Source organism: Mustela nigripes, chromosome 12 (genome assembly GCF_022355385.1).
Source record: "Mustela nigripes isolate SB6536 chromosome 12, MUSNIG.SB6536, whole genome shotgun sequence".
Lineage (NCBI taxonomy): Eukaryota > Metazoa > Chordata > Mammalia > Carnivora > Mustelidae > Mustela > Mustela nigripes.
In genome coordinates this window covers 105,708,924-105,724,545 of record NC_081568.1, presented here as the reverse complement: position 1 = coordinate 105,724,545, position 15,622 = coordinate 105,708,924, and the positions used below count along the sequence as shown (strand labels likewise).

The 15,622-nt window shown below is 33.2% G+C and overlaps 1 protein-coding gene across 5 annotated transcripts in view; it reads left to right on the top strand.

Annotated features, from left to right (window-relative positions):
- The window catches only part of SSBP2 (single stranded DNA binding protein 2), a 296,460-nt gene that overhangs the window by 198,187 nt on the left and 82,651 nt on the right, over positions 1 to 15,622 (top strand). For 3 of the 5 annotated variants that reach the window (XM_059418171.1, XM_059418172.1, XM_059418176.1), the window contains one exon: positions 13,531 to 13,620. The exons of the other annotated variants lie outside the window; for them this stretch is intronic. In XM_059418171.1, coding sequence (XP_059274154.1) covers positions 13,531 to 13,620 — 90 coding nt within the window. The remainder of the gene's footprint in view (positions 1 to 13,530; positions 13,621 to 15,622) is intronic. 5 annotated transcript variants of the gene reach the window in all.

Here is a 15,622-nt window from a genome sequence, read left to right as displayed (position 1 = left end):
CCAGGCGCCCGAGGCATATTCATTATTAGTAAAAATGATTTAGAAAGCTAGCCCCTGTTTCCAATTTGGAGCCTATGTAAACAAATATTTCCATTTAATATTTTACTTTTATTTTCATTTTGTACTTTTTTATAATTCATCAATTATGCCACTTTTAAGAAAACAGTAACTCATATCTTTTAAAACCAAATCGTAGTATTTCTACTTAAATCACTGTTGAGTTATCTTTTTTATATATTTATATAAATACTTAAACATATTTATGTAAATAAATATTTATTTATAATTTAAATAACTAAAGACAACTAAAGTTTGAAGCTTAATTTTAGTATGGAAATCATCCAAAAATATTGTGATGTCATGAAATAACTTGATATTTACTTTTTTAAACCTATCAAAATTCTGCTTATGCATATTTAGCTATTCTAGATAAAATTTTTGGAAATCTGTTACTTTTGGAAATTTGTTACACTGGAAGCATGTTGTTTCAAGTCCATGCCAATAATGCTATTAAAAGAAAAAACTGAGATTTATTGACTTCAAATTTCTTCCTAACAAAGCTGTAAATTTCAAAAGCAATAATATATTTCAGAAGAGATATGCCTTTTTGCAAAACTTTTTAAGTGACTTACAAGTGATAGGACTTTTAAAAAGATGAATATATAATGATGACATTCTTCCTGGAAAAATCAAACACACAACCAAAAACTTAAATGATTCATATTATTGATACAGAGCTGTACCTCCATGACTATAATCTGTACTGTGACAAAAAAATTTTTTTAAAGGACCTAAAAATAGAGGTTCTAGAGTCATATCAAAATCTTGGAATCTAAAACAAGGCCATTTAGGGTGACAGAATAAGCAGCTGAGAAAGGTCCTACAGCAGACCACTGAGAGGAAGTCAAGAAAGGTCAGTAGTTCCGCCTGGGAGATCTTGGAGGCTAATAGCAGGCAAACATAGTTGTACGTACGAAAACTCATCACTAGGTTGGTATGGAATGAGGAATGGAAATGCTCTGCAGGTAGCGGATGCTATGCACCATGGGTGCATTTCTTGCATGGCAAGAAATATCGAGTAGGGTCTAGGCAGGTGAACTATCTGTATCTAGGGAATGCACCTGCAAATAGTGAAAATTCAGCTGTGGAAGTTCAGTGACAGAACATAGTCCTTACGAATTAATGTAAGGAAAGAACTCAGTAGAACGTTTTGCTCTAGTCTCTGAGACATTGAGCTGCTAGTTAATAGGAACTGAGCTGGAAACCCAGCAAATGGAAGTTAAGAAATGGACCTTTTGCCACAGGGACTGAGGATGGACCCTAGTTACTTTGCATCAGTGTGCAGGGTCAGAACAGTCATCACAGTGAACCCTAAACTCTGGTTTCAGTTGTCTTTATATTTTCTCTACCTAAGAGCTAGCTTGGCTCGAGTCTAGATGGGATTGGGGGAACCTGCAGTGAACAGTCAAGGAGCCATTTCTTTGTAGAGAAGAGGAAGGCAGAGCTGGAGCCTGGCAGGCAATTATAACTGAAGAAGAGATACTGCTTTTGATGTTCTTCTCCTTGCTATGCTTCCCTCCTGTCAAGGGGAAAAAACAGATTCACATGCAACGTACTTCAAAGCCACTGAAAGAACTGTGAGACCAGGAAAACCATTATAACCTAACCTAGGAAATATGTGTGTGTGTGTGTGTGTGTTTTGTATAAATATATATATGTGTGAAATTTATTATCAAAGTAGTTGACATACAATGTTTGATATTTGTTTCAAGTCTATAGCATAGTGATTTAACAGTTCTATACATTACTAGGTGCTCACCATGATAGATGTAGCTGCCATCTGTCATCATACAAAGTTATGACAATATTATTGACTATATTCTCTATGCTGTACTTTTCAACCTTGTGACTTACATACTTTAAAAAAAATGTTGTACCTGTTAATCCCCTTTACCTATTTTGCCCATCCCCCTAGCCACCTCCCCTCTGGCAACCACCTGTTTCATTCTGTTGTTTATTTTTAATTAGGAAGGTGGATTTAATCAAAATGTAGTATTGATACATACATACTCTGCAACAGGGCAAGTACAATAACCTCTAAGGATTTTTAGAGTTCTCCAATTTATAGATGCCCCATGAAAATGTTCTTCAAAATGAAATAGTCCTTTTGGGGGATAAGTGTATTACTTTTCTGTTGCTGCTGTAACAAATTGCCATGAAGTTAGCATCTTAAAACAGCGTAAGTTTATTACCTCATAGTTCTGTAGGTCAGAAATCTGGGGTGAGAAGGCCATTTTCTGTACTCCGGTCTCACAAGGCTGAAATCAAGGTGTGGGTCAGTTGAGCTCTTCCCAGGAACCTCTGGGAAGCATCCACTCTCAAGTTTAGGGAGACTCTTTATAGAATTCAGTTTCTTGTGGTTGGGGAGTCAGCCAGGGCTGCTCTTAGCTTGTAGAGGCAACTGCATTCATAGGCCCTGGGGGTTAGAGCATGGGTACCTTTGGGGGCCATTCTGTCTACCACAGAGGGAATTATTTTTTCCAAGGGATAACTCCGATAATTCAGTTTCCCTCCCTAGGTGCTACTAGAAATAGTTAAAATACCTAGATTCTCAGATAAGTAGAGGCCCAGGGACTTTTATACTCAACCAATAGTATAAAAACGAGACAAAGGCTTTCATCTTTAAGGTCAAAAAGGAAAATTAGGGCAATCTACTAGAATCTATAAAGGTTAAAAACTTGTAAAAGAGGGTTCAACATTAATATTTCTAACATCTTTTCCTTGTGTTTGTCTTTAAACTATGGTATTTTGAAATACTGTTGGAGGTTACGTTATTAAGTGACTAAAATGTTTGTGGATAGGGAGGGGGGATGTTTAATGGAAAAGTTCACCAACTTTGTGAACTAACAAAAGTTGGGCCTACAGTTTGACCATGTGGTCATAATGCAGGCTTATCCCTTTAATAAAAACTTACCCAACCTCTGACATTCGTATGAAGACAATACTTCTCAAGGACTGATCTTTAATGAATGCTAAACATGTTTGTCATAAATATCCTCATTTTGTTTTAAACAAAAATTTTTATGTGGTATTTATTAAGCTTTTTTAACTCATAATTATCATTTTGAGGAATAATCAAGCCAAGTTCAAAATTTTGTATGATGAAACTGAATCCTTGAGTCTTCAAATAGCCCCAGGCACATAATGACCGCCTACTGTTGGGGTTGCATTACAAATGTGAAGTACCACCTAGAACTTAGTTATCTCAAAACAAATCTCTTACATCAGCTCTTTTTTCTTATACTCTACCTTTTCTAATAAAGCCAAATTCAGAATTCCAGGAATCGGATTTCTAAGACATGGCTGCTGTTCAGAAAATTAACCACCAAATTAAAGGTGGCCTCCTGAAAGTATCCTTTAGGAAGGATACCATTTTTGTGTTTATCAGCGTCCTGCATTTCTTTTGCACTTGAAACATTTTTTTTTAACACCAGTAGCTCCTTCCCTTCTGTTTGCCTGTCTTATTTTCCATGCTTCTTGGCTTTCATATGAAAAAGTCAGCATTTTGTAGAAATTACCAACCAACCAAAGCTCTCTTTTTCTTCCGTATGGCAAACACCAGCTACAATATTTATTTTGCCAACTCTCATCACTTTCTGTGTTTCTAAGTGTCAGGGTCCAGGCTCTACTTCTTCACTGATGTTTGGTTTTCGTTACTTGATTTTATTTTTAATGCTGTCCCTCTTTTGGAATCCAAAGGGGTTGTAATACTATTCTTTGGATAATTAAGGTTTAGTGAAAGTAACATATAAATTTTTTTATGATTTAAAAACAGGCCTAAAAAGTAGCACAACAGTCAATGATCCTGGTTCTCCAGATTATAAGAAGGTGACTGAGGGGAGTTGACTGGGGTTGAGTATGTAGTCCTAAAAATGAACTTATGTAATCAATGCAAACAAATGCCCAGAAATAATGTTAAGTGATTTTTAGATTATTGCTAGGATCTAACTTTCCAAAACAGACAAACTTGAACTTTATAGTATTAAAATTAAAATATTTTATATTTTATTTTATTTAAATAAGAGTTCTTGTTTAAGTTAGAAATGTTCTCATATTATTTAACCTTAAATTTTAGGGATTAGGTTTGTTTTAAGTAAAGCTAGTGTTTGGTCCCATTATTGACAAAACTGGCAGTGTGTATAATAATGTTCCTTTATGTTATAAGTAGAAATAAAATGAAATTTCAGAAAGTTTTGGGGGAATTTTATTAAAAATCATTTGTATAATTTTAACAGTTAACTCTATGTATCCACCCATTGTCTTTCATAGATTATTTTTTGTCATTTGCATAATTATAGTATATATAGTCTACACTCAATTCTACCTTTGGCGTGTTTCACAAAGCATTACATTATAAACGAGTTCCTGTACTGCCCAAATAATTCCATTTGTAACCATTATTTTTAACAGTTGATCATGGTTTGTCACTTAGATGTACTACAATTTATTTAAGCATTACATTATTGCTGAATTTTTAGGTTACTCTGAGTATTTCTTACTATAAATATATGACAGTGAACATATTTTATGTGTACTATTTTTCTCATAGTTCAGAATTTATATTTGAATATTATCTGAAAAGAAGGATCACTTAGTCAAAAGTTATTAATTTTTTGTAGCACATTATATATATATATATATATATATATATATATATATATATATGCTTTTTACAAGTGCACCAATTTCCCATGCTACCAATAACTTAGAAAAATTCTTTCCTGGTGAGATTCTTAAGCATATTTCCCTAGTTACCAATAATATCTTAACTATTAGATACTAATAACACTTGCAAAAAAATGACCCTTTGAGGTTTGTGAGAACTTTCCTTTACGCCTGATAACTGAAAAGATTTCCCCCCACCAGTTTTCTAGCATTTGAAAAAAAATAACTCAATAATAATCACTGAAGAGGTTCACATAATTTTAGGCAAGTAATTTAGAAATCAGTACCTAGGTGCAGAATGGAGGCATTTGGGAATTATAAATATCAAGAAAACATCCTCAAATATCTAAAAGAAAAAAACAGATCACATCCCTAGGAATAAAAATCAAGACAGGATCAGATTTCTGCAACACTAAATACCAGCCAACAGTGGTATCTCTAGTTTTGATGAGAGTCAACAAAGATATTTGCATATATAAGGGTTTGGAAAATGATATTGATATATCCTCTGGCCAGCCTAGAAATGTATAAAAATTAAAACTCCTGAGTAGCAAATGTTCTCTTTTTTAAAGAAACTGATAGTGGGGCAGGGCACCTGGGTGGCTCAGTTGGTTAGGCGTCTCCTTTCGGCTCAGGTCATGATCCCAGGGTCCTAGGTAGAGTCCTGCATCAGACTTCCTGCTCAGTGGGGAGTCTGCCTCTTCCTCTCTCCCCTGCTCGTGCTTTCTCTCTCGCTATCTCGGTGTCTCTCAAGTAAATAAATAAAATCTTAAAAAGAAAAAAACCAGAAACTGATAGGGGAAACAATAGATAAAATTGGAGTTCTTTATTTTGATGCTGAAAGTATGGTTACAAAACTGAGTGGAAAGGCCAGAAGTTATTACTGAAAGAAGAGATGATGAAAATAAAAAAAGTGTGTGCCTAAAACTGCAGATGTTTAGAGTAAGAATCAGGAAATGGAAGAGGGAGATGTAGAATAGGAAGTGTAAGGTAGCTTCATTTTTTATCAGGAAAAGGTAAATGATATTGTTTGTCTTAATTTTAGTACCTTTAAAACTTAGGATAAAGACAATTCATTTCTTTTTTCTAATTTTAAAGGACATTTCATTAGGTGCATCTTAGAGGACTTTTCTTGCTCACAAGTAAAACAAATATAGCATAAAGTTTCAAAATAAGTGGATGGGAGATATAAAATAAACACCAGGAAGAAGGGCTTGCAATACTGATTTCAAAGTAGATTCAAGGCAGTGATTATTAAACATGAAAAAAAAAAGGAGAAATGAACAAGCAAGAATTGTGTAGTATTATATATATGTGAATAGAGACAATATGAAGGAATTACACAAATGGAAAAAGTAGACTATGGATATTTTATTAAATATTCATGGGAATTTATGAAAATTGACCATTGGTTAGACCGTAAAAAATTCTTCAGTAAACTCCTAAATATAGAAATTGTATACTACATCTTATCTAGATGCAGTTGGGAAAGCTAGAAATTAAAAACAAAAATAAAACCTCCAACCCTTTGTAATTTAAAGTATATCTTTGCTTATATCGACAAGGTTTGATGTTGGTGTTCTCATATATATATATATATATATATATATATATATTTTTTTTTTTTTTTTTTGCTAAATCATCTAATCAGTATAATTTTGGTTTCCAGTTATATCCAGTAATCAAAATTATACTGATTAGATGATTTAGGGAAAAAATCATGAACATCAACATCAAACCTTGCAGATTCAATCAAAGGTAAATTCAGAGCCAAACCTTACAGTTTTATATTCTTTGTGTTAAACAAAAAAGAAAAAAAATTATTTACTAATTTAATTGAGAAGTTTGAAAATAAACAATAAAGCCTTTAAAAGAAGCATGAAAATAGAGATAATTTTAAAAAGCAAAAGAAGTAAACAATGTCTCGCAAAGATAATGATGACGATGCTAATTCAGTTGAGAAGAGAGAAAATGGATCCTCATCATCTGTTTCAGGGCCAGGAGTCAGTAAGGCAGTCCAGGGCAGGTGAGCAGCTCTGCTCCACGGAATCATCCAGAGACTGAGACTGAGGCTGGTGGTGTGATAGCAATTAGATCTCTAATTAAAAATAAGTAGGATAGGGCGCCTGGCTGGCTTAGTCAATAGAGCATGCAACTCTTGATCTGGAGATTGTAGGTTCAAGCCCCAAGTTGCGTGTAGAGATTACTCAAAATAAAATCTTAAAAAAAAAAAAAAAGAAATAGGTAGGCTACATTCCAAAGCCTGGATGCGGTGTATACCTCTTCTGCTCACAATCCATTCATGAGAACTGTGGTTCTTGGTGAGAAAAAAGGAGACAGAAATACGATGTAGTTGGGCTGCTGTACGCTTGGCTACAGTTCTTTTACCATGGAAGAAGGGGGAAAAACAGATGTTTGTGGTCTACTAGCAATCTCTCTCACAGCTGCTGCAGAGGACTTTTTTTAAGTATGTGAAAGTAGTGTGAATATGGATAAAACTAAAAATCTCAATGAAATGAAGTGTTCTGGGGGAAATGTAAATGAACAGAATTGAAGCAAATAGAAATTTAGAAAATATAAAAGGAATAATGACTGTAATTAGTTCCAAAATTGCCTTTGTATTCAGGCAGTTTTTACTGCTGCATATTTTTTAACTTTCAAAAAGCAGACAAATACCATATTATAAAACTTCTTCACAGCATTATATAAGATAGTTTGACATCCAGTTAATTTTGGGAAGGTAAAATAATCTGAATGTTCAAGTTTGAAAGATAAAATACAGCAAGGAACATTCTAAACCTGTCTCATTTAGAGTATAGATGTGAAGATCCTGAATAAAATATTAACAAGTTTTAATTCATTAGCCTATTAAGAAGATCACCCATGAAGATCAAGCATGGCTTAGCTCAGAAATACAATGATGCTTTAAGTTTAAAAAAACCATCAATATATGATTACTTATATCAAGCTTCCCAAAAGAAAAACCAAAGAATCAACCAAATTTAAAAAAAGGCGCAAAACATCTTTTTAAACTTTATTTCTTTGAAAATTGTTTTTAGAATACTAAGCAAAGAAAGATTTTTAGTATGATAAGGAATATGTCTTCAACCAACAGCCAAATACTGAATTGTGCTTTGCATTAAAATTGTAAAGATAAGATATTACCACCATTTTAAATGTTTCTCAGAAAACTTCCTGCATATGGCTTAAAAATAGCACAGATAGCTTAATAGTAAAAACTCCCTGTCCAATCTCTTCCAACTCACCCTTCCCTTTAATCAGTCCTTCCTGTTTCTAATAATCATGGTCCTATTTTAGTGCTGTTATTACCTTAACAATTTTACATACACTTAAAATACTTCTTCTATTGCACCAAGTACAGACTTTATATCTTGATTCCCAGGTGTATAATTAGATAACTGGTTCTCTAAAATCCTTAGTATATAAAATTGCAAGTTATTTAATGTGTAGAATCTTGATAAATGCTAATTTAGTAATCAATTGTATCCTAATTTTATTTTTAAGCAAAATTTTATTATATGCCTATTGTTTTGAAACCTCCATACAGAAGTGTATACAATTTTTTTTGGTCAGAGGCTACCAGCGATAATAACTGACATTAAAATAAAAATTCTTTTTTGTTTGTTTGTTTAAAGATTTTATTTATTCATTTGACAGAAAGAGATGCAGCTGGAGAGGGAACACAAGCAGGGGGAGTGGGAAAGGGGAGAAGCAGGCTTCCCACTGAGCAGAGAGCCCAATGCCGGGCTCGATCCCAGGACCCTAGGATCATGACCTGAGCCAAAGGCAGACGCCTAACAACTGAGCCAGCCAGGCGCCCATAAAATAAGAATTCTTTTTGTTTTTATTTAAGAAGATAATATGTAAAATAACAGTATATATCTCTGTTCTTTAAATTCAGAAATAGGGAATTAAAGGAGAGTAAAAATATTTTTTAAATGCAGTTATGCAATAGCATTTACGAGAAAGGAGAAAATGGGGAATGGTGCTGGACATATATAAAAGGGGAAAACAACACAAAAAGAAGGGGTACCCTTCTTAAAGGGTAGAATTACATTACTATAGAACATCCAAGAGAGGAAAATGGCCACACAGACTTAAGCAAAGATAAATATATAATAACATGTAAAGATTTCATGGTGACTCTTTAAAGTTCATTTTACTATCTCCTTGGGAAAGCAAATCACCAAATTTAATATATCACATATATAAAAGAAGGTAAAGTTGTATTAGTGACTTGGGGAAATACAAAAGAAAAAGTGAAGTTGTTACTCTCAAAACCCCTTGAAATTTAAGACTATGACAAAGTAAATGATTTAAGAGCAGTTTGAAAATACGTATCGGAAAGTATATATTGAAAGCATACAAATTAATCCAGTAGAGAGACAAAACACTTTTAATCATAATTAATATTTTCACATTTGCCCTGAAGTCTCATGTATTCAGTTTAGTTATAAGAAATATTTTAAAGTCATAATATTTACATGTTTTTCTTTTTTTGAGAAAGATAAAATAAAAAGTGAACCCTAAATAATCATGGGTATATTATATAGTAAAAGATTTTTCATGGTATTCTAATAGGAGTTCACACAAATCCAGCAAAACTGATGCTTTCTTGTAGTTCTTAATATAATTGAAATAGTTGCTCTTCTTTTGTGATTTAGTCACAACCCTCCAAAATAATACATACTTTACAAGTTAGAGCCAGCAACTTTCTGTCAATCCTCAAGTCAAGAGATAAATTTCTCATGAGTTGGAAGTAAACTTGAAACAAGTCCCAGAAATTGTAGCAATGACAGTTCCATACTCTCTGGGTCATGAGATGAAGCCCCACAGTTGGCTTCCTGCTGGGCATGGAGCCTGCTTGACATTCTCTCTCTCTCTCTCCCCTTCTCCCTCTGCGCCCCCCTCCCAATCCCTGCTCGCACATTCTCTCTCTCTCTCTAAAAAAAAATAAAAATAAATCATAGCAATGAACTCCAAGAAATTTTGTCCTTCTTCATTCTACATAAATCTCTAATCCCAAAAATTTGATTCTCATTTTGCTTATAGATTCAAAGCATAAATTATTTATAGTGCTATGGTATATAAATGAGCAAGTTAAGTGATTTGAGAAATACCCTCTTTCACAATGCTTGCAGTGCAATTTAGTTTACTTCTGGAGTATTTATTATCAGACTAGTATTTGTTAATGATTAACACGGTGTGCCAAATGCTACCCTAAGCTTGAGTCCACACAGTACAATAAAGGGTGAATTATCCCTTGTCAATAAATCCCAGAAGAATGGATGCATGATTTAGCTCAAAAATGTGGTCCACAGAGTGAAGTTTGTGCTGAAATGCTCTGAAGTAGTGCTTGTACTGGGTAAACAAACTGGATAATTACTAAGATTCTGTTCATTGTACTTCATGTCCTTAGGCCTAGGCTAGAAATTACTATCACACCAGAAAACATCATCGTGCTGTAAATCATAAATCATCCAGCTATAAAACTCTTCTCTCTTCAAGAAAGTTTGCTGTTTCTATTCTTCTTTTATTCTTTTCTATTTTCAAGAATACTGTTTGCCTAAAGCACGATTATTAAGAAAAAAATTTTTCCACAAAATTCTTGTGCCCCTCTGAGGGAATAGGTGCAAACCATAGGAATTTGGTACTTCTTGACATGTAGGGAGGCAGTCTCCACAACAGAGTAAGAGGCATAGTTAGATGTTAGTCACCATAACGTGAAACATTAGTTTCTATGGCTTATTCATTCATTCCTAACTATTCTATTTAAAGTTATAATCCCTACCCCCTTTACTGGGAACTCCCTGTTCCCTGTTCTTTTTTCCTCCATAGAACTTATTATATTTATTTTCCCACTAACATACTAATTTCTACATGGCAAGGATTTTTAAGGATTTTTTTTTCCTCTTATGTTAACTGCTCTGTTGCAGAACGTGTAAGAGTTCTTGACAATATATATATATATATAGTATATATATTTTTTATAAATATATTTTATAGATTTTTACATATATATTTTACATATTACATAAATATGTAAAAATACATGTTTTACATATTTATATATTTACATATATAAATATATATTTCATATCTATTTATATGTAAAATACTTATATTTTATAATATAAATTGCATTTATTCAATAATTTTGAAATCATGAAATGAACATTCAGAAGCTATTTTTAAAGACTTAATTGTTTAAACCTGTATCTGAACCATACATTTTGTTTTACTTTTAACGAATAGCTGAAAAATACCATAGGAAGCATATATAATGAAGAATTTTGAAGAAAAAGCATATTACATACCTTTAAGTTATGTGGTTGCCAAAAAGAAAAAAAAATAAAGGAGTCAATGGTGACCTGGTATTTTTGTTGAATTTTAATTTAAATGCAAACAAATGTTTTCTTCTCCTCTGGGGAGACAGAAGGTTTTTTTGATTGTTTTGCTTTTTGTCTTTTGCTTTGAAATGTTTTTAATTATATTATTTTTTTAATTTAAATTCAGGTAGTCAACATATAGTACATCATTAGTGTCAGATGTAGAATTCAATAATTGATCAGTTGTGTAAAACATCCAGTGCTTATCACATCACATGCTAGGCAACTACAATTGAGGGAGAAATAAAACCATTGAATTACAGTAAGAAGTTGCATTAATTCACTGAATTCTATTTTTTTTTTTTAAAAACCTGCTCAAAGTTGCAGTACACATTTCTGTAAAAGTCTAGGGGAGGGTGGTTTACAAACTTGTCTCAAGAATTTCTATTCGGACACCTGGGTGGCTCAGTCGTTAAGCATCTGCCTGAAGCTCAGGTCATGATCTCTGGGTCCTGGGATCAAGCCGGCTCCTTGCTGAGTGGGGAAGCTGCTGCTCTCCCTCTCTTCCCCATTTACGCTCTCTCTTGCTCTCTTTCTTTCTCACTCACTCTTTAACTCTCTCTCTCTCAAATAAATAAATAAATAAACCTTACCCCAAAAAAGGTTTCTGTCCTGCAATTAATTAGAACAACGGTGACATCCTATGTCTAGCTCTAAGTACTGAGAGCAACTTGCCCATGATAGTAGTTGACTGTCAAATCTTCTTTCCTAGATCTATCTAGCTATAATGTCATATTTAAACTAGAAGAGAATAAATGTTTGGTGGTAAATTTTCCTCTTACTGTAACACTGTGTTAAAATTTTACACCAGTTGGGTTAAAGTGAAAAAAAACAATGTGCCTTTCATTTTTTAAAAACATGAATGTGGATACATAAAGCAAAATAGAACAATATCTGGCAAATGGTAGGTATTCAAGTAACGTATGCTAATTAAATAGCATGTTTTTGCTTCAAATAGAATAACATGGGTGCCTGGGTGGCCCAGTCGGTTAAGCCTCTGTCTCTTGATTTCTGCTCAGGTCTTCGCCTCTGGGTTGTGAGTTCAAGCCCTGCATTGGGCTCCATGCTTGGCCTGGAGCCTACTTTAAAAAGTAGTAATAACAAGATAAAATAGAATAGAATAACAGATTAATGTTTCATCTTAATATCTAAGAAATATTATTTGTCCTTTTCTATGCTTTATCAGAAGTTTAGAATTTTGGCATTCATAGGTAAGCAACATTTTAGAGAACCACATGTAAGTCTAGATTTCCACAGGAAATACTGAAATCATTGATTTTCATTATTAAAAACTGCTAGTATTATAGAATAAACATGTTTTAGTATTTTTTGTCAACTTCTATACCGGGAAATGTAGGCTACAGATATATTGATTTTCATTCTGTAATGAAATATTAATGTATGAATCAACACACTAATATATGGAGAAGGACAGTGCAACAGATATACTAGATCCAGTATTTGTTTTGAGTTCTTTTCATGGCAGGATTGTGTATTCATACTGACCTTTCTTCAGCACATTTCTGGTCCCTTTGTGACTGTTCTTCTTAGTACTTAGAGTATGTCTAACTAGGTAGAAGGATGAAGCCCACGGTTGTGGACTAGTGAGTGATATACATTACTATTGTAAGAATTAAATCTAAAACCTAGATTTGATTACAAAGAGTCTAAGTCAAAAATTTTAGTACTCCTATTTTATGAAGCTCTAGGGTTCCACAAAATAATTTGGAAGTGAAATAGACTGAGTTTTTCAACCTGGTTTTTTTTTCCCATAATCTGTTTATATGAGACTAATCTCTCTAAATCTAATTCTTTTATTTTATTCAGTCTCCTAATTACTTTTTCATCCTCACCACCCTGTTTTTGCTCTCAGTTATGTTTTGGCTTCCAGTTGTAGTATATTAGAAATTGAATAATGTGTTACTACCTATAGCCAAAAAATTAATTATTCTTGTTTATGACACAGAAAAGCATAATCTAGAAAAAGAGTTCTTTTTTTCCAACTTCTGTACCCACCATTTTTAAATGTGTTACCTACATATATACATATTTGTTATTGATGTTACCATTTCAGATGCCTGTGCCTTCAATAAAGGATTGACTTAAACTTTTATCTTTCTGTCATGTTATTATTTGCGTTTTATGTATCATTCAAGTATACCATCTTATTAAAATCCTATGATTCAAACAGTTTTAAAAGACTTGTTTAAACCAAATAACTTAGTCATATACTAAACTAACTGTTGTACGTTAGTTTATCTCTGGAGTGGGGGAAATTACTAGTAGTTATTCCTGGGAATGAAAAGCTTCCCTTCCTACAATCTATGATCGTTAGTCTTTGGTATTGTGCCTTTGCTGTAATGACGTAGGTTTGTTTCTCCTTTATTCTTTGCAGAGTGCTGCAGCAGCTCCCAGCCCAGTGCTAGGAAACATTCCCCCAGGAGATGGCATGCCAGTAGGTCCTGTACCACCAGGGTTCTTTCAGGTACTCAGAGAAACGCTGACTAGGAATGTTAAGGCATAGGAACTCCTGCTTGATTTTACTTAAAGACATGAAGGAGAATGAGGCTGTTTTAACTCTGAAGGTAAACTTAATGTGTGCAGCCAACTCTTGATAATCAGAGATGGGTTATCTAGTATATAGATATTAGTGGAGAGATATAGCCCTTCCTTCCTATGTCTTATTTGTTGTCAAATTTTTATTCATGTATTTATTTTGCCATTTTTGTGTTTAAGTAAGGAAGAAAGGGAGTGGGAATGCAAACTGGCCCGTTAAGTTAATTGTGGTAAAGATGTGGTGGGAGAAGAGGCTAAAGATGAAGTTCTGGAATGATAGATGGATTTTAACTACCCCAGCTATCCTGATCTCCACAGACCAAAGATAATCAAGATTTGGCTGTACTTTCAAAATATGGCTAAATCATAACCTTTTCACTTATCACAATGATAGGCTATATCAAAATATTTTGATAATCATCTTTTTGACTTTTAAGCTGGAGTTGTTATTAATATTATTATGTGACATTTTAAAATTGGATTTTAAAATACATATGCTGGTATTTTAAAATCTCAACAAGATCATTTATTTTAGCAATAATGATAATTTTAGAATTACAATACATCACTTTTAAAGTTTATTGCATCTACATTTAATTCTACAGTTTTCTAACCCATATTGATACAGATTCAGAAGTTTATTTTTTTTAACCACGTAGTTAATTTTATAACATCTTTTGAGAAAATTAACAAGAACTTAAGAGTTAACTAGAATTGGAAGGCATTATGGGAATTAATGTAGTATGCTATATTGTCAGTGATTACATTAGGTACTTACAAACTGATTTGTCACTTTAGTGTTTTTGTGTTTTTAAAGTCCTTGACAGTCACTAGTTAATCCATACCATCATAAATGTGAAAATAGAGAAATAAAATTTTCCAGAGTTACAGCAATTGAACACAAAGGTCTTAATTAGAACCTAGTACCAGCTCTGAAATGCAAAGTCCTTTAGGACATGTTTATTCATACCACTACTCTATATTAATACCCAACTGGTCTAGAATATTTAGAAGCCTTTTAGAACTCATATCCCATCCTTTTCCTATAATGTAGCAACATATTATAACTCTTGATTTTTAATCGAGCAATCCCGATTTAAGACAATAATAGCTAACACTTATTAACTGCTTACTGTATGTCATGCTTTGTTCTAAATGTCTTACATATATAAAGTCTTAATTCCAACAGTAACTCTAGGTATAAAGCATGTGTTATTACAGTTCTTATTGCACAGATGGAAGAACGAAGCCTTGATACATAAGTGGAATGCACAAAGTCAGAAAGTGACAGGGTCAGGATTTAAATCAAGGCTTTCTGGACTTCTGCCATAGAATTTACCTCTTAAAGTTCATAATTGATCACTATTGATAAAATATTTTTAGGTCACTTACTTTTTTTTCTCTCATGCTCTATTTCTCTTGCCAATGGTGAATTAGAGTTAGGGAGTAAATTGAAAAGGTTTATTTAAATGTAAGAGATAGTAGGTGCTCTCTGAATGGCACTTTTAAAAAGAGGGTGGGTCAGGAAGGGAGTTGAATACTATTAAGTTTAAGCAAAGATATATAAACCCATACATTTTCATCTTCACATTTTGTAAAATGACCCATTCTCCTCTTACATGTCTTCTGCCTAATTCTTAGTAAGAGTAGTTGAAACAGACTTAACTTTGTTTCAGTTATTCTGGTCGGTACATACTTAAGAACTACTATATACCAGCCAGGCACTGTGATTGGCATCTAAAAATGAGTATGTTAATATGTACCTTCCTGACTCTCACTGTCTAACCAGGAGGCATTATTAAAAATAAGTAACTGTAACGTAACAGGCTATGTGTTGTAACAGACTCAAGTGTAATGTTCTGTGATGACCTAGAAGAAGAGCTGATCAGTCTACCTGAATTGAAGCTGGGAGTGGTTTGGAGAAAGTTTTC